Here is a 23,228-nt window from a genome sequence, read left to right as displayed (position 1 = left end):
CACCTTTCATCTCCTGAGCCGCTTGTTGATGAAGCTGTTGGTGTTAAGACAGGGTGCGGAGGGTGACAGCCCAAGAAGCCGGGCCCCTTTCAGAAAAATGGAAGGGACACTTCTGCAGGGCAGGGGCAGGCAGCGGCCTTCTGCTGGCGCGGCCAACTCTCATCCTCCTCTTTTGTCCTCCACCCCTCTGCACCCCACTCCTGTGGCAGGGCCGACGGGGGGCCAGAGCTTCAACGGAAAGGGGAGGGACGGAAAAAGATTGCCAATTCAATAGTAGGAAACCAACCGTATGGGGCAGGATAAGGCGGGCGCACAGGCTTGGGCTCCGCGTCTGGGGCTGAGAGGAAACATGGAGGCTCAAGGCAAGTGCCTCCTAATGAAACAAATTTGGCTTAGTTACTGGGAAACGCTGATAAAGAAACTAGCTGAAGACTACTATTTAAAGATGAAGGAAAGCAGAGCTGCTTAAAGCACTCCATAACAAATCTTAATTGCTCAAAACAAAGCAGTTGAGTTTCAAGAGCGCTTAAGAGGCCTTTCAGCTGTAACTTGCAGCACAAAGCTCATGCAATATTATCTTAAAAAAAAAAAAAAGATTTTCAGGATCAAGGATGGAGTTAGAACTTTACCTTTTTTGAAGGGTTTAATTTTTTTCTATCCCACCACCCTCCCGCAATTAAGTCAAGATTTAGATAACAGTTCCTACAATTTAACTACAAGTCTTTTACTGCCTTTTTAAAAGCAAATCTAAGGGAATGAGACCCACGTGCCTTCATTTCAAAAAGGCTCAAAATGTGAATTTAAAAGAATAAAACATTCCTGAACAATTATAAAGTCAAGACGGATTTTGGAAAGAACTATCAAAAAACAATATTTGTATAGAATTTGAGCATTAGCGGCTAGCCTGACACAGCAAAACCATTGTATTTTCCACTAGTTTTGTTTTGCTATATACAGCTGTGTTTTCACAGATGCAAAGCCATGTGTCTCCACCAAAAGGCCTAGCCTTCCCTTCAGATGTGAATGCAGATCAAAGGTTCAAACGCAGAAATACAAGATCCTTTCCCCTTTGGAGCATGCTTTTATTTTTCTGCAGTGGCTGCAGACCAGAATGCCCCCCTGTCGCCCTTCTGCAGTGCAGAGGTGAACCGTAACAGTGGGGCCCAGAGCCCTGTTATCTCAGCCAAGAAGCGCACGGAGGTAGCACGTCTGCATGGACGCTCCGAACGCTCCCCAAGACGTCCACGCAGCTGAAACAGAACTGAGCCAGGCAGGGGCAGAATCCGTTTTAGTTGATAGGTTAAACATTAATTTTCTTATTTCTTTAAATATCAGAACAGATTACAGAATTTTTTAAGATTGGGTTTTGCAACATGCACTTTGATAAAGATAACAATATCAACTGTGATATTGTTGATATTCTGTCAACCCCACTATCCCCAGATAGTTTACATTTGAATCTCGGCTTATGGAAAATTCTCCAGCAATAAAAAATAATTTCATAAAATTAAGTAACTTTTAAAATTTCATTATAAGTCACATGTAATTTTTAATGGAAATATTTTAAACATTTCTTGTTCCTATTATCTTTTTTAAAATAACTCTTTCCCCCTCAATTTCCATTCTTTTTATTGAACAGACCCTCAGGATGACTGAGGAGAAACGAGTTTCCCTCTGTTAACTGCTCTAAAAATGGATTTACTGCCATGTAAATATGTGCTTAAGAGAACAGTAAAAATACAGCACTGTGGCTAAAAATGCGGGAGGCTTTCAACATATTTTTGGCAGGTTTTTAGAAAGACCGACAGGCGCATCTACCTATCTGTAGAAGACCAAGAGAGGCTAGAGGGGTGAATGGGTGGATGGTTGGGTGGAGATGGCAGATACAAAGCTTGGGCTAGTCCCTAGAGAGATTTTACAAAAGCCCAAAGTGGAAACATGGCATGGACCAGTCCTAATGCCAATGTGTGAGTGCCATCTAGTGGTCAGCTCAGAACTGCACCCTGGTCTACCTACACCTACAAACGCTCTGTCCTATGGCTCCCTATCCCTTATTTCCTTGCTCCACTGTGGCTCATTCCAGCACTCCCAACCCTACTGTCCAACAACTGTAGCTTTTCTGCCCCAATATAAACAACAACAACAAAAACCCAAAAGTTTCTGAACAAAACAAGTTTAAAAAGGACGATCCCAAAGGTTGGGTTGGGTCTGCCAGAAGCAAACTATGTAGTCACAGGTGTCCCCACTCCAAGGAGGAGGGGGAGCCACGTGAGAAACCTTAAAGAGGCTGTTTCGACACTAAGCAATTGTTGCGGCTGCACCTGACGCGCTAAGTTGCTTCAGTCATGTTCGCCTCTTTGCGACTCAATGGACTAGAGCCCACCAGGTTCTTTTGTCCGTGGAATTATCCAGGCAACAATTTCCAGAATTGTTGAGTGTGTTGCCATGCCCTTCTCTAGGGAAATCTTCCCCACCCAGGGATCGAATCCATGTCTCTTATGTCCCCAGCATCAGCAGGCAGGTTCTTTACCCCGAGTGCCACCTGAGAAGCCCTGAAGGGCCAGACTAAGTAAACAGCCCCGCTGTCTACACACGCACACTCTCTGGTTTCAGTCCATCAGTCTCTCTTGGAGGGGGGTGTGGGGAACAGCTTTATGACTGGACAACAATACTCCTCCATTGCTTCCTGAGAGGTAGAGAAAGTGAGGTAGTCAGTTACAGCTGAAAAGTCCCTATTTCAGCTCTCACTTCCCAGCTCAAGTGACTCAGAATGGTGAAGATGCTCCACCAGCTGACCCAGGAGATAAGAACTACCTTCATCATCCCCTCCTGCTCTGAGAACCCCACTGGGCAAATCTGAAATGAGGAAGCTTGTCTTACGAATAATGAGAAACAACAGTGCCGATATTAACCCTCCAGCAGGACCGACACGAGTGAGGAGAGGCCCAGAGCCCACTCTCCTGGCCCAGTTGCTGGAGGGCGCTGTTCTGGCTTCATTCTGTGAGTCACGCCCCTAAAGAACACAGCTGTCCTGACAGCGTGTGTGTGTGTTTGCTCAGTTGTGTCCAGCTCTTTGTGACCCCCCACCCCCGGACTGTAGCCCACCAGATTCCTCTGTCCATGGGATTATCCCAGCAAGAATACTAGAGGGGTTGCCATTTCCTACTCCAGGGGATCTTCCTGATTTAAGGATTGAACCCTCATCTGTTGTGTCTCCTGCAATGGCAGGCAGATTCTTGACCACTGTGCCACCTGGGAAACCCAGAAACAAGATGCAATACTGCACACTTGCCATACCCTCTTCCCACCTTTACTGAGATATAATTGACGTATAATACTGTGTATGTTTAAAGTGTACAGTGCAATGATTTGATTTACATATATATGGTAGAATGATCACCATGATAAGGTTAGTTAACCTATCACTTCACATAATTACTATTTGTGTATGTGTGGTAAGAACATTTAAGATCTACTTAGGCCCGGCAAGGAGGAGGGTTCTCGAGACAGATCAGCCAATACACAGAAAGAATGGGCTTTGGAGTGAGTCTGTGCAGGTGTCTGGTTCTGCCAAGCATTGGTGTGTGATCCCAGCAAGACACAACTCTCTGGGTCTCGTGTCCATCCAGTATGAAAGAGGGATCACGACACCTGTCTTGCATCAGACTTAAATGAGATGATGAGTTCATGAAGCTCAGAGTAGCCCTAGGAGTGGGACTCAGGGCACATTCAGGACTGACAGAAAGGAGGGAGGGGATCACCAAGTGATGACAGTGGTGTGCATCACCATGAGTGTGTGCCTGTGTGTGTGCACATGTGCGCGTGTGTGTGTTCAGTCATGTCCGCCTCTTTGTTACCCTATGGACCGTTTAGCCCACCAGACTCCTCTGTCCATGTCCATGGGATTCTTCAGGCAACAATACTTGAGTGGGTTGCCATTGCCTCCTCCAGGGGATCTTCCCAACCCAGGGACTGAATCCGTGACTCTTGCATCTCCTGCGTTGGCAGGCGGGTTCTTGTCCTGGGAAAGTCCCCTTGGGTGCTATACTGAAAGGACCCAAAGCACTGTCCATGTTCCCCCTGCCCATGCGTAGCAGGCCAGCTGAGCACAGCTGAATGCTCAAGAACACATTAAGGTTCTGAAGTTTCTTAACCTCAATGAACATGTTCCCCAATCTATAAATCGGGGCTGGTGACAGCATCAAGCTTACAGGACTGTTCCGAGGCATAAAAGTGTAATAGGTAAAGCACCGAGTACAAGTCTGGCACGTATGTGGCAGTGTGAGGCTGGAGATATTAGCCATTGGGTTTAATCCTGTAGGATTCATGTCAGCACTTTTATTTCTCATTGTTGTTAATAAGACCAGCTTCCTGCATTTCAGTTTTGCCTGTTGAACATTGACAGTGAGGACCCGAGACATTTTCCTTTTGTTAAAACACTACTTAATTTCTGGGCATTCCCTGGTGGTTCAAAGCTAGGACGCCGCACTTCCACTGCGCGGGTTCAACCCCTTAGTTCTTATGGGAACAAAGATCCCATAAGCTGTGTGGGACGGACCAAAAAAAAAAAAAAACTGTTTAAATCAATCCCTGGTCAGAGAACTAAAATCCCATAAGCCGTGTGGCACAGACCAAAAAAAAAAGGCGGGGGGGCAAACTATTTAGTTTAAAAGCTGTGACTTGGGACTTCCCTAGAGGTCCAGAGGTTAAACATCCTCCTTGCAGTGGAGCGGGTTGCAGGTTCGATCCCTGGTGGGGGAACTAACATCCCACCTGCCGTCAAACAACTAAGCCCACGCACCACAACTGCTGACTGAGCCCTCACACCCTGGAGCCCCTGAGCCACAACCAGAGTCCGTGTGCCGTAACAAAAGATCCCACATGATGCAATGGAGATCCTGTAGGCCACAACTAAGACTCGACACAGCCAAATAAACAGATAAGCAGTTTTTGAGGAAAAAAAAAAAGCTGTAACTCGTCTCAGAACCTACTGTATAGCACGTGGAACTCTATTGAATATTATGTGGCAGCCTAGATGAGAGGGGAGTTTGGGGGAGAGTGGACACATGTATATGTACTGCTGAGTCCCTTTGATATTCACTTGAAACTACCACATTGTTAATCGGCTCTACCCCAATCCAAAATAAAAGTTTCTTTTTAAAAAAAAAAAGCTATGACTTGTTTCAGTGTGGTTCACCCCCGGCTTTGAGGCTGGAGTCTCTGTGCTCCACGCTCTTGTACCCACTGCTCTGTGACTGCTTTGAAGGCCTTGCTAATAAGCAAGACTGCGGTGACGCGGAAGCAGCATAATGTAAACGGGTGGAGAAGACTCTGGGCCAGAAGACGTGGGTTGGCCCGGCCCACCCTGCCACACGCAGGGTTGAGAGTGAGGGTGCACAGCCCAGCCAGCCCTTCCTCTTCACGCCCCTGGCTCAGTCCTGCATGCGTGTGGACACGCCGGTGTGCGTGCCCAAGTTCCACGCCTCACTCCCCAGGCCTGCCCCACCCTTCAGTTACCCCTCTGGTCTGGGGTGCCAACGCTACTGCTGACACTGTCAGCACACTAAGATGGACCATCTATCGATGCCCAGCTGACGATGACATTTCCCACTCCCTCCTGTGTCTGGATATATTCTGGGACGATGTTCTGGTTGATGGGGTCTGGCCAGAGTGAGCAGAAACATGGAGCCCCCTAAAAGGAAGGAGTGTGTCCTCCCATTTCCGGTGTGATGAGCCGGGCCTGAGCAGCCGTCTTGGGTAAGACGTGTGCCATGTGCTGAGGATACAAGAGCCACGGGATAAAAGGAACCTGGGTCCTCACTGAGCCTCTGTGTGAGTCCTCCTCCACCTACTTTAAGTGACAGAGAAAATATCTTTGATAGTTTAAGTGACAGAGAAAATATCTTTGATAAAGGCACCCTTTTTTGTGGCCTTTTTTAATCACAACACCCAAGCCTATATCCTGACTAAAACTCTATAGTTACTGGATGCGTCTGAATGAAATGGGCACTGAGCCCATTGTGTCTGGCATGTAATCACTTGACTCAATCTAATTATGAGCAGAAGGGACAAGTAAACCAAAGCTATTCTGTTGATCCCCTTGGACACTAGATCATTGTGGGACTCCAAAGTAAACGACGTTAACAAAAACTAGCCAGGAGGGATTTCCCTGGTGGTTCAATGGTGAAGACTGCACCTCTACTTCAGTAGGGTGCTGGTTCAATCCCTGGTCAGGGAACTAAGATCACCAGTGTGCAGCATGGCCAAAACCAACACAAAACTAGAAAACAAATGGAAAGCCAAGGAAAGGAGAAAATAATCCTAGCAGCTTCATGTGTGGTATTTTTGAATTTTCAAATAGATGTAGGTGATTGAGAAGATACTTCAAAATGAAACATTATCATTTCAGTTCAGTTCAGTCAGTCAGTCGTGTCCGACTCTTTGCGACCCCATGAACCGCAGCACGCCAGGCCTCCCTGTCCATCACCAACTCCCGGAGTTCACTCAGACTCATGTCCATCGAGGCGGTGATGCCATCCAGTCATCTCATCCTCTGTCATCCCCCTCTCCTCCTACCCCCAATCCCTCCCAGCATCAGAGTCTTTTCCAACGAGTCAGCTCTTCGCATAAGGTGGCCAAAGTACTGGAGTTTCATCTTCAGCATCAGTCCTTCCAAAGAACACCCAGGACTGATCTCCTTTAGGATGGACTGGTTGGATCTCCTTGCAGTCCAAGGGACTCTCAAAGAGTCTTCTCCAATACCACAGTTCAAAAGCATCAATTCTTCAGCACTCAGCTTTCTTCACAGTCCAACTCTCACACCCATACATGACCACTGGAAAAACCATAGCCTTGACTAGACGGACCTTTGTTGGCAAAGTAACGTCTCTGCTTTTCAATATGCTATCTAGGTTGGACATAACTTTCCTTCCAAGGAGTAAGCGTCTCTTAATTTCATGGCTGCAGTCACCATCTGCAGTGATCTTGGAGCCCAAAAAAATAAAGTCTGACACTGTTTCCCCATCTATTTCCCATGAAGTGATGGGACAGGATGCTATGATCTTCGTTTTCTGAATGTTGAGCTTTAAGCCAACTTTTTCACTCTCCTCTTTCACTTTCATCAAGTGGCTTTTGAGTTCCTCTTCACGTTCTGCCATAAGGGTGGTGTCATCTGCATATCTGAGGTTATTGATATTTCTCCTAGCAATCTTGATTCCAGCTTGTGTTTCTTCCAGTCCAGTGTTTCTCATGATGTACTCTGCATATAAGTTAAATAAGCAGGGTGACAATATACAGCCTTGACGTACTCCTTTTCCTATTTGGAACCAGTCTGTTGTTCCATGTACAGTTCTAGCTGTTGCTTCCTGACCTGCATACAGGTTTCTCAAGAGGCAGGTCATTTTAATTGGTTATAATATTGGCAAATGAACACCATTACCCTTGGATGAGTAAATGAGACACAGACATGTGCAAAGGAGTGCAAAGGAGTTACCAGTGAGTGACCTAAAGTCAAGATTCCAAGCTTTCTAGGTGCTCCCCCTCATAGATGATTTTACTTTTCATCTATTTTTGTCCCTAGATTATCAGCCTCAAGAGAGGGACTCCTCAGTGTCCTGATACCGAATCCCGCTGTTTTAAGAACAGCACGTATCATGACGCTTGCATTCGGAAACACCTGCAGGTGCTCCTAGTTGCCTACAAAGCAACGTCTGAAATCCTTAGCCTAGGGACTTCCCTGGGTGTCCAACGGTTAAGACTCTGTGCTTCCACTGAACGAGGCACAGGTTCAATCCCTGATTGGGGAACTAAGATCCCGTGTGCTCTGACCATAGATAGATAGATGATAGATTGTTGTTGCTGCTAAGTCGTGTCCAACTCTCTGCAACCCATAGACTGCAGCCTGCCAGACTCCCCTGTCCTTCACCATCTCCCGGAGTTTGCTCAAATTCACGTCCATTGAATCGGTGATGCTGTCTAACCATCTCACCCTCTGTCACCCTCTTGCCTTCAATCTTTTAAGATCGATAGATAAAATCGTTAGCCTAGCGGTCTAAGCTCCCCAAACTTGACCCAAACATGACTTTCTGATCTCATCTCCTAATCTTCTCCCAGCACAAGGCACACCCTCACGCCTCCGTGACTGTGCTCACAGAATTCCACCTCCCAGGGTTATCCGCCTTCTTCCATGTGCGTTCAAAGCCCACTTATCCTGGAAATGTTACTCTGCACCACCGGCTCGTCATCTTTTAGGTTGTGTCTCCCTCAGCTCGTGACTGCAGCTACTCCCACCTTTCCCTCAGCCATACCAGGTGGCCGCCTCAGTCCTTCCCACTTGGTTGAGAGGTAGCCATTGTTTCAACTGATAGCTTTACAAGGAGAAATAAACTTCACGGGCATCTTCGCCTGCAGGGCCCAACCAAGAACCCCATTGTCTCCACACAGAGGGAGAGAGGACGTGACCCCGTTGAGCAATCTCCCAGGCACCTTGCCCACCCTGCTTCCTCCACCCTGCACCCCCAGTTTCTATTTTTGCCAAAGTGATGCTGGCTGGCAGGGGCTGCGTTAGCAACCCCTCCCAGGGTATGATGCATTTCAAAAGAACTTCCCTCTGGGGAGAAGAAAGGCTTGCTCACACTCCCTAGAAAGTCACACAGGATGGCCAGTCTGGGTGCTCAAATGCTAGAAGTGGAAGTGAGTTCCATGTGAACACTTAGTGGTTACTGACTGCCCCAGATCCACTCCACCTCTTGAGAATCTGCCTCATCCTGCTCACAGCTTAAGTGTTAGTCGCTCAGTCGTGTCTGACTCTCTGTGGCCCCATGGACTGTAGCCTGCCAGGCTCCTCTGTCCATGGGATCCTCCAGGCAAGAATACTGGAGTGGGTTGCCATTCCCTTCTCCTTCAGATTTTCCCAACCCAGGGATCAAACCCAGGTCTCCTGCGTTGCAGGCAGATTCTTTACTATCTGAGCTACTACCAGGGAAGCCCCATAACTTCGTCTGCTAGAATCATCATCAAGGTGCCTGGCTCTCTCAGAGCCAAGTGGTGGACACGGTTAGACCGGTCAGACACTCCCATCCTGGACCCTGCCTCTTGTGCTGGCAGCGCATCCACCCTGGTGGCTGAGCTGGGAAAGATGGGAGGCATGGTGCTGACGCCAAGATGACTAAGCCGCCTTCCCCGATTTTTTGAGTGTCCCCATACTCTTCCGATAAGTCCCCGTTTCTCCTGAGAGCCAGATTCAATCTGTTGCTTAACCAATAACTCTTTTTTTTCTTTTTTTTTCCGGCCACACCTTCCTCAAGGCATGCGGGATCTCAGTTCCCCGATCAGGGGTTGTACTCATGCCCTCTACAGTGGAAGCACGGGGTCTTAACCACGGGGCCACCAGGGAGGTCCAAGAATCTTTTTTTTTTTTTCCAACTAAATTTTACTGGAGTATAGTTGGTTTACAGGGCTGGGTCATTTCTGCTGTACCACAAAGTGCACCATTACACATATACATAGATCCACTTTTTTGGATTCTTTTCTCATATAGGTCAATACAGAGTATTGAGTCGAGTTCCCTGGGCTACACAGTAGGCTCTTATTATCTATTTTATATATAGTAGTGTGTACATGTCAATCCCAATCTTCCACTTTATTCCTCCCTCATTTCCCCCTTGGTAACCATAAGTTTTTAACCAAGAATCTTACCTGATAGAAAGTCAAAACCCAGAATTTCATTTCATTCAAAAAGTACTTTTTCAGGTCTTGCCATGTACTCAGCACCAAGACCACTGCCTTTTGAAAGCAGGTAAAGGACTCTCTCTCCCTCCGGAGGTTTAATTTGATATGGCGGACAGGAGAGGGTGCACAGAACACAGTCACACGCGAGCAAAGCCACAGGGGTGCAGGGGAAGGGCATGAGCCAGCCAGGGTGGGCATGGGGGATCAGTAAGACTTCGCAGGAGCAAGGTGATATTTGCTCTGCAGGATTTCACCAGGTGGAAAATGGGGAGAAGGGCCCTGCAGGCAGAAGAAACAGTCTGAGCACTGCAGAAATGGGGCTGCCTCATTGCAGTAAGAATTTTAACGTGACTAGAGGATCTGGTACAGGGGTGGGAAGGAGGTAATTCTGGAAAGGAGATTTGGAGTCAGGGTGTAAAGGACACAGTGTGGCCACATAAGGTCTTCAGGCTTCAGTGTTGGGAGCTACTGGAACTTGTAGAGAGTAGAGCAATGAGCTCTGAACTCAGAAAGCTCCTTTTGGAAGATGGACAGGAGGGAGGAGGGGCCAGCCAGAGGGCAACAGCAAGGGGCCACGACAGCGGCGAGGAAGAGACGGCAGAAGCCCTGGCCGAGATATGGAAAACCAAAGGGGCTGGCTGCAGTCAAGGGTAACTCCAAAGGCATCAGCCACAAAGCAAGGAAACGTGGCTTCAGAGCCAAGGCCTTGAGGGGTGGAGTGGCCAGGACAGCGCCTCCCCACTTACCTTACTCCTCAGAAGGGCACCTTTACCTGTGGCCAAACCAAGATTCAAGCTCACCCCTAAGTAGGAACTTAGGGGTACAGGTTCTGACTCCCAGGCAGACAGAAATGGTAAAAGTGCACCAACACTCTGTTCTCTGTTACTTCCCCTCTTCAAACATTTTTCATGAAGATTTGAGAACATTTAACACATAAATCCTTCATCACGGTTTCAAAATCTCCCCCACCCCTTATCTCCTTTAATAACACATAAGATTTGCCAAAGAAAGGATGACATCGTAAAGGTACATCTCATTGAAATCTACTTAATTGTTACATTTGTTTAGCTTTTTTGACACAATTTTTAAGAGTGTTTATATTCTTCACAGAACTGCATTTGGACTATCATGAAAAATGGGTGCCAATTAGAAGTATTTTGGCTAAAACCAGTTCCTGCACATCATTGTCTTATGCTAGAAGTGAGCTGGCATGAAAAACAAAGGGTTGCTATTAATAGCACAACACAGAACGCAAGCGGAAACTTGAGTGAAATTATGTTTTTTAAAACCCACTGTTTAGTGCCCAGAAAAGGGACAGACTGTGCAGCATCTGTGCTGGGGGGATATGGAACTAATAAATCATTGCCATTTTTACTACACACAGGCAGAATATGATAGTCTGTTCAAAGCCAAACATGTGCTGTCCGAGAAAAATGATTTACGTTCCAGGGCTTTTTTTTTCCACTTGATTTGAAAGTTTACGCATTTAGGCATCTGAAATGATTTTATTAATTTAACTCTCCTGTAATCATTAACAGGTTTTTTCTTTAATTTGAGAAGGGTTACATTTATGAATGAATATTACTATAAACATATATACATCCTTATGTTCAAACATAAAACATTCACTGCAAAGTCTGATGTAAAGCCACATCATACTTATGACTGAGCTGGAAAAAAATTGGACTTTGATGCATGACTAGTTTTTAGAAAAAAAATGACTAGTTTTTAGAAAACTCCTTGTGAAGCAAGATGGCTAACTTTCTACTATCAATCCAAGAAAGCCGTAAGAAAAGCCTATCTTTTTGCGGAATTAATTTTGTCAGAATATCAAAGCAAGTTTATAAAAGCCTTGAAACACTGACGACAGTACAATATCCTTCCTCAATAAGTAACTACCCAAGGCTAATTTCTTAAGCCTTAGGCACACTTGGCCATCCTATCTGCTCTGGAATACATTAACGTAATAAAAAGGCGCTTCTAAACAGTCACACAGGCAGCTCCACTAATCAGATTATCACCGTAATGCACTGACAGTGAGAGGAGTCACAGAGAACTACACTGACAGAACGCTGTCCCAGGGCTCACAGAGCAGTGGGCCCCTCATTTTGGCGTTCCACAATCATCTCACCGACACACTCTGGTCAAATTCAGGAAGCAGAGCCTAGAGGGGCTAACATGTATTTGGAGTCTTCTGAACAGTCAACGGCATTCAGGTTTTTGTCCTAGGACTTGAAAAGTTAAAGGCACGGTCCTGCCAATTGTGAGATGCCCTCTCCAACACGGACCACCCACAACTGCGGATTTTCCATCTGGTGAACAAAACAGACAGCTTCCTAATTATTTTTAAAAAGGATTTTTTCCCCCTAACATACTTTCTTTATTTGTCTGTGACCTGGAACTTAATGGAAAACCTGGTGCATGCCAACTTCATTTCTTATAATGAAACATCCCATTTTTATTGTTTTAACTAGGGTTTTTCAAAGGATGTAAGATAGAAATTATTACCCCCAGAGCTAACACACCAAGTCACCAAGACAATTCCCATGAACAACTATTTTCTCTGAACAGAGAATATCTTGTTTTAAATATTAACCACTGAAGTTTTCACTTACAATCAACATGATGAAAATAGGAGGGAAATTATTTTCAATCGTTTTCAACAGGGCACCCATACTGCTAGTGTCAAAATCGATGGCTTTTCCAACAAGATGGCCACCTCTGCCAAAAGCATGCTCAGAAATGCCAACTGTAATTAAAATCTGGCACCTGTCTTGGGCACCAAATTTGCTTCTAATATCTCCATGTTGAAATGTGTCTCAGCTTTGAGAGGACGTAAGATGCTTCTTGCCCTCTGCCCTTTGGAAAAACACTCAAGTGGAAAAACTGACGGCTGTTTTCCCGAAAATTACATTTTTTAATCTGAGCTATCCTAAATTTTCTCTGCTTTCTTTCTTTGAATCTGTTTGTTTAATTAGTCCCAAGAGACTCAGCATACATTCCCTTCACACATTTTGTTTTTATAAACCTCAGGAAAAATGGGCAGTGAAATAAGTTCTCCCTCGTATGGAGTTGTGCTTGACGAGGCGGGGGGCGGGGGGGTTGTTGGTGGTGGTGATGGTGGTGGTGGTGGTGTAGCGTGGATAGATTTCACAAACATTTACATTCTATGGAAGTGGGAGGCATAGAAGCGGTGGGGAGGAAGGCTTTCCTAAGAGGAGAGAGCAATAAAGAGACCAGAGACGAGAGCAATAAATCTTGATGTGATGCACAATGTCCTCTCTGACCATGGTCAATGGACAAGCCTGTGCTCCAACTACTGTTTTGTTGAGCTGGGGCCCCCAGAATCTAAGGCTTTAGCCCTTTAAAGTATCCACAGCATTTCCCCAAAAGGAAATCCCTTCTCTCTTATAAGCCTGTCACACACTGGACACCTGGGTCCACCTAGGTGAGGCCAGAGTAGTCTTCAGGCCCCCACAAGCCCAGGGGACAAGAGGCCAGAGTGTGCGATGGCCCAAAAGCAGGCTTGTGCCTGCCTCGCTAACCACTGGAGTGCAAGGCCTAGCAGAGGGCCTCCCACGGAGAGGGTGCTCAACAAATGCTACGGAAAGAAGAGCGGGCAGATCCCCTGTGAACGCACCTTTGTAAACAGCGCCTTATACTGAGACTTCATAAAGCCACCTTGGCTTCAGTAGTAAAAAGAACCTGATGAAGTGGATTGTAAATCCTTCATGTGCCAGAAGATGCCCTTCTACCAAGACTTCTTGAGGGCGCAGACACACAGATATTCTGACCTTGGGACTTGCCAGCCTCCCTCCTCAGCTGACCATCAGCAACGCTATTCACCCCAGACCCCTCCTAGGCTCCTGTAACACTTCACTCTTCATCAGAAGTAAGACTTAAAGAGGTAAGGGAAGTGTGACAGACCACATAAGGTACAAACAGATTTTACTATTAAATAAAGCAGAAAGTGTATACAAGCAGAGCTTAATGTATGATATGTCTATGCTCAAAAAGATTCATCGAAGCCTTTTTAAAAAGAAATTCACCAAGAGGTTGCTTGTTTGAAACTGAAAATGACTTTTTCCCAATGGTAAAGATATTACAAAGGATGGCCAGGCACTCAGGAGGGCTCACAAAAGCCCACTTGACCCCACAGTGTTCCAGAATGCTGAACGACACCCGCCACTCTCTGCAACAGCTTGCTCATGGGAAGGGCATGCTGAGTGTAAACTCGGGAACTCCACAGCTGCAGGAACAAAGACACCCAGGACATGCCTCGTAGCCTATGGATGCCTCACACTCCCCTAAACAAAGCCATCTCCCTGGATCAGAAATTCCCCTAAGGCAGCATTTAAAAAAAAAAAATTTTTTTTACTGCAGCCCACAAGAAAAAGCATTTCCAGTGGAGAGCCCATAAACACACACATCCCCCATGTATTAGAAGAAATAAACGTTTTTATAAAATAAAGCTTAACCTGTGATGTACTTTGACTAGAACAGTTTCTACATTATTCTGGTTCATCTTTTCAAATGCTCATCATGACCCAATCAATATATTTACAGCTCACTATGGGCTTCCCAGGTGGCACAGTGGTAAAGAATCCGCCTGCCAATGCAGGAGACCCAGGTTCGAAACCTAGGTCAGGAAGATCCTCTGAAGAGGAAACGGCAACTCACTCCAGTATTCCTGCCTGGGAAATCACATGGACAGAGGAGCCTGGTGAGCTATAGTCCATGGGTCGCCAAGAGTCAGACATGACTGAGCGACTGAGCACTCAGATGGGTTGGGACCCCGACAGTCTAAACCACCACTGCCCGGAATGGCCCAAATGGAGGAGCAAAGGTTCAAAGAGTGGTGGGTGCTGAGGTGTATTTCTGCAACTTGTTATATCGTATGGTTAACTTTTAATGTGACTATGAATAACAGGATTAAAATGAGACAATTTCCTGCAAATGTGTCAGAAATTCATGCATCCCTTGGTTCAGGCTCCCACCTGTTCAATTCTCTCCTCCTCTTTGTCTACCTTGTTGAAGATATTAGGTGTTAGCAGAAAAGCTGAGGATATAGATAATTATAGATACTAGGTAACAAGGACAGAGACTGCCAGTCACACTGATGAAAAGATGGAAGATCTGTAAACTTTAAAAGAAACCTGGCTACGCAGAACACTGAGCTACCACTTAATCAAGGATTGGGCTGTTGTTAGCACAGCACCACACACAGCGGCTCACAGCGGAACCAGTCGGCGCCACCCATGAGGAGCTGCCTCAGAAGGCAGAGAGACGAGTGGGATCCCGAGCCTTCTAGCCCTTTTGGTACAGACCTACCACTTTCCTCTCTAGAAAAAAGCCCAAAAATTCTGGATGAAGGAATGACCCTGGTGACTCCAGGGTCACATAAGTACCCAAGAGGAGCCCCAAGAGTCCCGGGTCAAAGTCCTCACGAAGGCCCAGTGAGCACTTGAGCTCAGTGGAAAAGAAAGGAGGCAGTACTTTGCCTCTTAGCCTAGTGATGGATTCAAGCAACGACCCCCTACCCACCCCAGCCCCAACCAATGCCATGACCACTGCCAGCCCTCGCACACCTGGCTGAGGCTGAAAATAACAGGGTATTCCCAGTGATCAGGGCCACATTTACAAGACGCACACAGTCGCCAAAGCTGCGGTACCGAAGGGTTAGAGTGAGAGGTTCCTGTGTGTGTGCTCAGTCGCTCAGTCGTGTCCAGCTCTTTACGACCCTGTGGACTGCAACCCGCCAGGCTCCTCTGTCCAGGGGATTCTCCAGGCAAGAACACTGGAGTAGGCAGCCACTCCCTCCTGCAGGGGGTCTTCCCGACCCAGGGATGAACTGAGTCGCTGTGTCTCCTGCATTTGGCAGGTGGGTTCCTCACCACTAGCGCCACCTGGGAAGCTCATGGTGTCAGTAACACAATCTAACTAGCTTTGGTTCATTTGGGTTCCTAACCATCCACTAACAACTCATTGTAACCTACAGCTTATAAATGACTAACTACCCACATTAAAAATTTTTTTAGTTGGAGGATGACTGCTTCACAATGTTGCGGTGGTTTTTGCTGTACAACAACATGAATCAGCTATGAAAGTGAAAGCACTCAGTCATGTCGGACTCTTTGCGACCCCATTGACTATACAGTCCATGGAATTCTCCGGGCCAGAAGAGTGGAGTAGCCTTTCCCTTCTCCAGGGGATCTTCCCAACCCAGGAATCGAACGCAGGTCTCCAGCATAACAGGTGGATTCTTCACCAGCTGAGCCACAAGGGAAGCCCAAAAATACTGGAGTGGGTAGCCTATCCCTTCTCCAGAGGATCTTCCTGACCCAGGAATGGAACCGAGGTCTCCTGCATTGCAGCTGGCTTCTTTACCAACTGAGCTATCGGGGAAGCCATATATCTCCTCCCTCTACCCTTATTTTAAAATCAGCACAAAGCATACTATGGCAACTGGGGTTATACCAACTGCAAACAGTGTATGACTGCAGGCTTACATTGGTGATCTAAGAAAAGACTCTCAGCAGGATTGAAGGCAAGAATTTTCAGAGAAAACTCCACACAAAAAAACGATGCATTTGTTGTTTGGCAACATGGTTTATAAAGCCAACCAATGAAAATCCTATGTTAGAAAGGTGATAAACGTGAAACAAAGTAAAGCTAGGCACTTGTTCTTTTTGTTAAGTCCTCTCAGAAGGGACACGTCTTTAGGAGACACATCAGCATGACTAGTTTGAATCTGCACCTCCCACCATACATTCCTATACATACATGTGTGTATGTCTACGTCTGGGTACGTGTGTGCCTATTTCCAGAGCAGTAACGATCCCACAGTCCCAAAGACAAAATAGCAGGGGGCACTGCCCATTAAGTTATCGGTTCCAGGCCTTCACTCCCTAATTGACAACTTCAGGGCTACTTTCATCACTTGTCAACTTCAAACCCACACTCAATTTTTCCTTTTAGATGATGTTGCATCTGTAATACAGCAGTGTTTCTGACACACTGCAGCATGTCTCCTACGAATATTTCTTCGGAAGCACAGCTTAATCAAGGGTGGAAATGGAGGAAACCTACTAAATGTTTTTCACCTCTATCAACAACTGAAAAGAACATGGTGGGGAAAAACACATTTTTATGCTTAAAATATTTTTCACTAGTCAGCTGTAATTCAAGCTATTTAAAGCAAGTAGATATGGATTTAAATAAAATATATAAGGATATTTGATACAACCAAAAATACCTTCAGCCTAACACGGTGAAACTAGTGAAACATTAAAGATGACAATTTACATAAAAAACAACACTGAAATGTATTCAGCTCTAAGCTAAGCGATTTTTAAAACCCATAATGAGACAAACAAAATACTAAATAAGTTTACCACACAATTGTTCAGTTTACTAAACTGCCTTTGAAAAAATAATTGGCTTAATAGGTGCTTTAAGCATTATTTTCATGATTAAAAGAACACCAAAAATAAATGAACCAATTCGAACTTTACTTTTATAGTATCAAAAGCTAGATTAAAATCACACTGTTCTAATTAAACACTATAGTACACAGAAAAAATAAATTTTCAACTAAGCATACACCAATCACACACCTGGAATTTTCCCAGATAATTTCATTTTCAAGTATTTTGTCCAATTAGCCATTTCTATAAACGTACTCAAGTCACATGTGGTTTGTGAGAACCAATTTGTGATTCTAAAAATATAGTCACCTTGAATAAGCTAAAAGGATAGGTGTTATGCTTTCTTCTTCCCTTTTGGGCTTTCATTTGTTATTTTTGACATAAATGCATTTAAACAACTGCAAAAGCACTGGGGCACTTCTTTAAGAATGATTCTAAATACTTATGTTCTAGAACTGGATTTGGCCAAGTATTTATTGATATAGTTATCAATATTTATGAAACAATGGACGATTAAAGCATAATGATTTCTGCATATCTAGAGGTTTAACACTCCATATTGCCACTGTGACATAATGAAGTGGGTGAGGACATGGAGAGAATCCAGAACCATGCATTTTTCCTAGTTGCCAGCAGAACTACCATTTTACCTATGCACTAGCCAAGAAAACCAGATCCAAGGCATGCTATACATGTTAAGAAACTTAACCACAAATGTTCTCCTTTAAACCTTGTCGGGAAGATCCCCTGGAGAAGGGAATGGCAACCCACTCCAGTATTCTTGCCTGGAGAATCCCATGGACAGAGGAGCCTGGTGGGCTACAGTCCATAGGTCACAAACAGTCGGACATGACTGAGCGACTGAACTGAACTGAAGCAGGCTGCAGAAAGAGGCATGTGGCTCCTACTCTATTCTTTAGTAGGTCCGTAAATCTGGATAACTCACCTTACTTCTCTGCATCTCACGTTCTTCACCTGTAAAACAGCAAAAAGAATACTTTCCTCATGCTAATGTTAATGTATAAAAGCACAGTCTTTGCAATGTAGAAAGAACTCAAAACAGTGTAGTCCTCCCCAAGAATAAGAACTGGTCCAGGACCTCCCTGGTGGCGCAGTGGATGTAAGAACCCATCTGCCAATGCAGGTGACACGGGTTTGATCCCTGGTCGGGGAAGATTCCAGATGCCATATGGACAACTAAGCCTGTGAGCCACAACTGCTGAAGCCCAGGCACCTAGAGCCTGTGCTCCTCAACAAGAAGCCACCGCAATGAGAAGCCCATGCCCCACAACAAACACCCAGGGCAGCCAAAAATTAATAAATAAAATTACATTAAAAAAAAAAAAAAAACACCTGGATCCAAAAGAGGGCAGAGATGGAGTCAAGATAAACAGAAAAGTATGCTGGGAATGAGAGGTCCAGTGGGACGGGAGGCCACAGAGGAAGCGAAAGGAAAGAGGAGACAAGGGAGAAATAGAGGCCAAAAGTAACAGGTCTCTGTTCAAGGGAAGAGTCCATCAATGTATCTCGTTCAGAACACTTCAGTCAACATGTGTGGAAGCCCTGCCCACAGCTCTTCCACTTTTAAGAATTTCTCTGAAACTTCTGGGTATTCCTACCAGCCTAGTAATCCTACCAGATTACTAGGAATTCTTTTCAGAGACTATACTAACCATCAGCCGTTCTATTTCCAACCCCAAGACCACCCTTACAGATACGTTAAGGTGTGTACTACAAGTGGCTCCAAGAGTAAGGAAAGGGGAGGAGGCCTAACAGAGGGGACGGCTTTGAAAGAGGCAGATTCAGCGGGACAACAACCCCCACCCGCCCTCTAGGAAAGGCGGTGCTTGGGTAGCCCACATGATACTTACACTAGGAACGCCCCAAGCTGCTTTGGCAGGACAGGACAGGCTTGTGTAGCCAGCATCTGAGCCTGTTTCAGCTCGATGGCAACAATCCACTTCCAGGGTGGGCCCCAACTCACAGTGATGTGGAGCACAGGGGCAGCAAGCGCAGCTACCTAGGAAGAGAAGCCACGTCCAACCACCTCCGCACCTCTCAGGGTCAGTGGGGGGAGGAAATGCTTTCTGCCACATCATGAAGAAGACCGCCTGGTGACGCCTAACAGGTGCACTGGCCGAGAGTCCTTCAGATGAATAAACATAAGCGCCAAGCAGAAAGGCATGTACCAGGACATTCTGAGAGCCTCAAAGGAGGGTCAGCATGAAATCTCCTTGGGAAAGGAAGAAGTCCTCAGAAAAAACCGGACTCAAAACAGGAACCTGGAGCCACAGAAACTAGAGGGACCAGTGGCTTCTCCCAGATAACTCTGGTCTCTTGGCGTGGGGCCACCTCACTGCAGCCCAGACCCATCTGTGTCTCTGGAAAGACCTGGGCTTGATATGAAGGATGGAAATACTACCGAATGCCTACAATTTCCACTGTCAGAGTCCCTCTGGGTCACCCGTGGGAATCAGAAAGAATGTTTCCTACTGGCCAGAGAAAGAGACGAGCTGCAGAGGACCCGAGGCTCTCACTGTAACAGGACCTGAGAACAGGAGGGCGTCGCTGAGCACCAGGGACAGCTCTGAGCAGACTGAGGCAATTAACCAAGTATGTTACTCCTGGAGGAGGGGAGGTGGCGGGGACTGGGCACACTGAGATTTAAAGTCACGTGTACGTTGGGGGCCAAAGCCTAGAGCACCTTGGTCACACACATCATTACGTCCAGGTGGATCCTGCAGACTTTTCTCAATCGACAGGTTGTTGAACTCTCACCAAATCTTCTGCTTTTCCTCGTGGTTTCAGTTAAAGAACTACTCTCACGGTCATTAGCAGGGATTCTGAAGCTGGGCCGGCCCACCCTGAGAGCCGTTTGTCATTCCCACGAGCAGCCAAGAACCTGAATCCCATCCCCATGTGGGGACTCTCCACCTCATGAGCCAATATAAGCTGGAAATGGTTCCCCATTCTCCATTCACTTAAGGCCTCTATCCGTCACACACGCCTGCCCCAGCCTGGGAATTCAGAGTTAGCCACACAAAGGTGCCAGAACTGTACAGGAATAGCCGATGCAAGGTAAAACCCCCATACTGGCCGTGACGCAACTGTCATCAGAGCCCACATTTAATTTAACGAAAAGTATTCAGTTATACTTGTTCCACTTGTAGTAGGGCCCATTTCCTTTCCACCCTCATTCATGAAGGCAGAGTAAGAAAATGCAACTTCACAAGTAGGAAAGAACTGGCCATTGTCTCCGCCTTTGCAGTCAGATGTTTCACGGGATTTGCCCGCAATGCTTAAAGGCACGTTTGTGATTCTGATAACCCAAGACTAGAAGCTGTATTATGGACTGACCGCTGTCCAGAGCCTAAAGCGAAGGTTTACAAGCCTGTTCTGCCTTCCGTCAGCCCCTCTGTGCTTATAAATGACACCTTCCAGTGTCTTAAACTATGAGAGGAAGCTTGCCCCAAATTCTCAGGCTGCTAATGGTTTCACATAAAATGAGCTCCTACAATTTTATTACCACCCTGGTGTGAACTCGCAGGTGAGGGGCCACCAGGGAAAGGATGAAGACTTGTCTCTCACTCCTGGCCTCCTGACTTTTCCAACTTTTCCACTCAGGGTTTCAAATGATGGCTTTAACTCCCAAGGCTGCTGATGAAGCCAAACAGGCTCTACTATATTACTTAGAGAAAGCGGGAGTAAGCCACCAAGTCCCTCAGGACAGAGAGGGAATTCGAATTCATTTCCTAACTTTACACTTAGGAAGCTGATAAAACCATTGACCCCATACATTTTGACACGGCAAGGAGATCCAACCAGTCCATCCCAAAGGAGATCAGTCCTGGGTGTTCTTTGAAAGGACTGATGCTGAAGCTGAAACTCCAATACTTTGGCCACCTCATGCGAAGACTTGACTCATTGGAAAAGACCCTGATGTTGGGAGGGATTGGGGGCAGGAGAAGAAGGAGACGACAGAGGATGAGATGGCTGGATGGCATCACTGACTCAATGGACGTGAGTTTGGGTGGACTCTGGGAGTTGGTGACAGACAGGGAGGCCTGGTGTGCTGCGATTCATGGGGTCTCAGAGTCGGACATGACTGAGCGACTGAACTGAACTGAACTGATACATTTAGTGGGTATCAGTCAATCTGCATGTTGGGAAGTAACTACCAGAAAATGTTCCATTTCACATTTCAATCAGGTAAGCCAGACAAACATCCATTTTGTACATATTATATTGGGTTGTTCAAAAACTTCCTTCAGGTTTTTCCATATGCTGATACAGAAAAACCCAAACGAACTTTTTCACCAACCCAATATATGATGCCTGTGTCTCACACCACCAAGATCACTCTACTTAGAAAAGAAGTCGTGTCAGCATACAAGGAAAATGTCCTGATGGGTACTCTGTGCACTGCACAGTTCAGAACCTCTGCATTCATCTGAAGTTTCAGCCATACACCACATGCCAAATGCAGCACTGATGAGCTGATTCTGGAAGAAACCTTTAAAACAGGGCTGATTATCCGAAAATACATGAAATTCACATGTTCAGATATATCTAACTTTGTATGACTATTTTTTATCTCTGGAAGTGATTTATGACAGGCTAAATAGATAAATGGGTAGATGGTATTAATAAATCTAAAGATATTTACAACATTATTTCTCCTAGGGGAATTAAAAAGCCTAAAACTATACAATTAAGAGTGATTTCACAGTTTCCAAAAGCAGCTGACTAATAAATAATGAATGCTTTGTGGCGGGAGCTGAGGACGTTTTTCTCAGTGCCTTTTAAAGAATAGAAAAGGCAAACTAACTTAAACGTCTAAATGTGAAAACACTTCAATATGGCACGCTCTAACTACTTTCAAAAGTTTAAAAAATTTTCACATTCAAATAAAACAAAATTCCACATAAATGGCTTATATGTTAAAAAGCCTTCAAACTCAAAATTCACACACAATAAGCTTCCCTTTTTAAGACCAAAGTTCTAAGATCGTTTGTCATAGGCTTAGAAGTGGTGAAAACCAAACCAGCTGCCAAAAATTATTTACTTTGTAGCACAAACGACAAAGGATGTAACACCCACTAAGTGACCTGCAGAGAAAATACAAGGTTAATTTATTCTGCATGCCTTCCGTTTTACTTTCTGTTAAAATAATGCTCATCACCACATCCAACTCTTTCTTCGGGCATTTTATCCTAATCAAAAATAGAGGCAAAGGAAGGAACACAGAGGGGAAAAATGCGAGTGGCAAGAAACAAACAGATCAGGATTTCTCAGTCAGAAATTTAAGATTAACCCTTTCATTAAGGATAAATCTACAATAAAGAACAACACAAATACTCTTTTCCTCTCAAATGTGTAGGATTAAAAATTGGATTTATCGCAACATCTACTGTATTCTCAACACGTTTTTATTACATAGTAGCTTTTGGATCTTTTCAGATTCAAAAACACCAGCCAAAACAGAGCCAGAGTGACTGCACTGAACTGAGCTCCTGCCAGATAAGCCAGAACTGTAGACAGTCCTCTAAGTGTAGTGACAACAGACCGGTTTGTTAGTCCTGAAAATATATAAGTTCTTTGTAACTGAAGCTCTGGAATGGCATCTGTCTTAAATTACATCCACCTGGGATTGTGTTCCAACAACCAATATAGGCAGATTACTGGAACTTGAAAACCTCACTTTTTTGGTAATTGACATTTAAACTGTTTGAAGTTTCTCATTAAGGTCTCTTAAGAAATTAACTACAGATGTTGGAAACGAAGTGTAGAGTGCTCAGAGAAATGAAGTCACCTGAAGGCTCCCAGTAACTAGGAGTATTTAAATATAGTAAGTGCCTTGGAAGGAGAGGATGGGCTGGCCTGCCTCACAGGCTGCAGAGCCTCGACCCTTTTTCTCTATTCCTGTTAGGTGTCCCAGCACACTTTGGATGTAATTAAAGGAAACTAGAGAGGCAAGAAGTTGAAATGACATGGGACTACCACTAGACCAGAGCACAGAGTGAAGAACTCACTTGATGGAGGCCGAGAGACTTGAAACATCTCCACTGCCTC

The 23,228-nt window shown here is 45.4% G+C and overlaps 1 protein-coding gene across 16 annotated transcripts in view; it reads right to left on the bottom strand.

The window, feature by feature from the left end:
• Window positions 1-23,228, bottom strand: part of CLYBL (citramalyl-CoA lyase) — a 266,287-nt gene that overhangs the window by 216,136 nt on the left and 26,923 nt on the right. For 3 of the 16 annotated variants that reach the window (XR_009740081.1, XM_061435294.1, XM_061435295.1), the window contains exons 1-2: window positions 19,028-19,934; window positions 18,103-18,131 (exon numbers count right to left, since the gene is read on the bottom strand). The exons of 5 other annotated variants lie outside the window; for them this stretch is intronic. Coding sequence is in view for 10 of the 11 variants with exons in the window: in XM_061435294.1 (XP_061291278.1) it covers window positions 18,103-18,131; window positions 19,028-19,255 (257 nt within the window). In the remaining variant the exon portion in view is untranslated. Of the gene's footprint in view, window positions 1-18,102; window positions 18,132-19,027; window positions 19,968-23,228 lie in introns of those variants that run through there. 8 more of the 16 variants (XM_061435301.1, XM_061435302.1, XM_061435297.1 and 5 more) reach the window with 7 other exon arrangements.

This window comes from Bos javanicus, chromosome 12 (genome assembly GCF_032452875.1).
Source record: "Bos javanicus breed banteng chromosome 12, ARS-OSU_banteng_1.0, whole genome shotgun sequence".
NCBI lineage: Eukaryota > Metazoa > Chordata > Mammalia > Artiodactyla > Bovidae > Bos > Bos javanicus.
This window is presented reverse-complemented; position numbering and strand designations above follow the sequence as displayed.